Genomic DNA, 1008 nt, shown 5'->3' with positions numbered 1-1008 from the left:
AAAACTCTACGCAGAGTGATAAATTAGTTGCCTGCACTCGAAATATGCATCCATATTTCAGGCCATTTATAAATAAATAATGTATAAATGCATTAACAGCTGTAGGTAGAGGAATAGAGTAGCTTTCTAAAGGCAATTTTCCACCCTTTTAGGGTCCTATTTATTTAACTGAATCATGTAGGCGGTACAGTTTGTTGGCACATCTCATAAACCTTCCTTCAGGTTAGCTTTATAATAGCCAAAATTCGAAAAATTGTTTAGACGAAAGCTATTATGAGTGAATATTAGCTCTTTTCAGGATGCCTACTTTAATCGGGAAGCATGCTAGTTTGCGAAGCTACATTCGTAGTTTCTACGACTCTGCAATTCCACTCGTCTCCCTTTTTTTACAATTTGCCATGGTGTGTTCACGTGCAAACAAGTGAATAAATAGATGACTTAGTGGAGTGCACCCAAGGCAAGGTGGATTTCTCGATATGAAATCTTGAATTTGTCACTTACAAACCAACTCAGTGTCTAACTTTGTTTCACCGCTGACCATTGCCAAGTCATGTTATTCTATTTACAACGTGGTGATTCTTCATCAACGTCTTTGAATTAGTGTTTACTTTACTGCTGTCCTCTTTCGCTCTCCATTCATGCATTAGGTAATACGACAAAAAAATGAATAATAAATAAGGGGCTGTGTGGCATTAGTCAAATTTGAACATATGCATGAATAGTTCACTTAGAGGCTCCAGACACATTGATGTTCAATACTAAAGCATATTCTTAAGTAATGACACTGACCAAGTTACGAAGATAAATATAAGATGCGACGACATCCATTTCTACTATAACCTTGTCTACTTACATGGCAGATGTCGAATATGACTGACAGAGGGTGGTAAACGACGCGCTGTATTCTGAGCTGAAGTGTATGGCAATGAAACATGAATTAAGGAGGTGTTCATAGGGGGAGCCAAGAATATTTTGCATTAAAAAGGAACAAACGTAATTACTCATTTG

General features: G+C 37.2%; 1 protein-coding gene across 1 annotated transcript; it reads right to left on the bottom strand. All coding sequences in view use genetic code 11, as the record gives it.

Moving 5' to 3' along the window:
* Positions 1-723: 723 nt before the first annotated feature.
* Positions 724-953, bottom strand: EGR_10553 (hypothetical protein; the record flags this gene model as incomplete). Its single annotated transcript, XM_024499802.1, has 2 exons — positions 724-758; positions 854-953. 2 exons carry the CDS (start codon positions 951-953, stop codon positions 724-726), a joined length of 135 nt encoding a protein of 44 aa, XP_024345780.1.
* Positions 954-1008: the final 55 nt, after the last annotated feature.

The sequence above is a fragment of the Echinococcus granulosus genome, assembly GCF_000524195.1.
Source record: "Echinococcus granulosus chromosome Unknown EG_S00233, whole genome shotgun sequence".
Classification (NCBI taxonomy): Eukaryota; Metazoa; Platyhelminthes; class Cestoda; order Cyclophyllidea; family Taeniidae; genus Echinococcus; species Echinococcus granulosus.
This window is presented reverse-complemented; position numbering and strand designations above follow the sequence as displayed.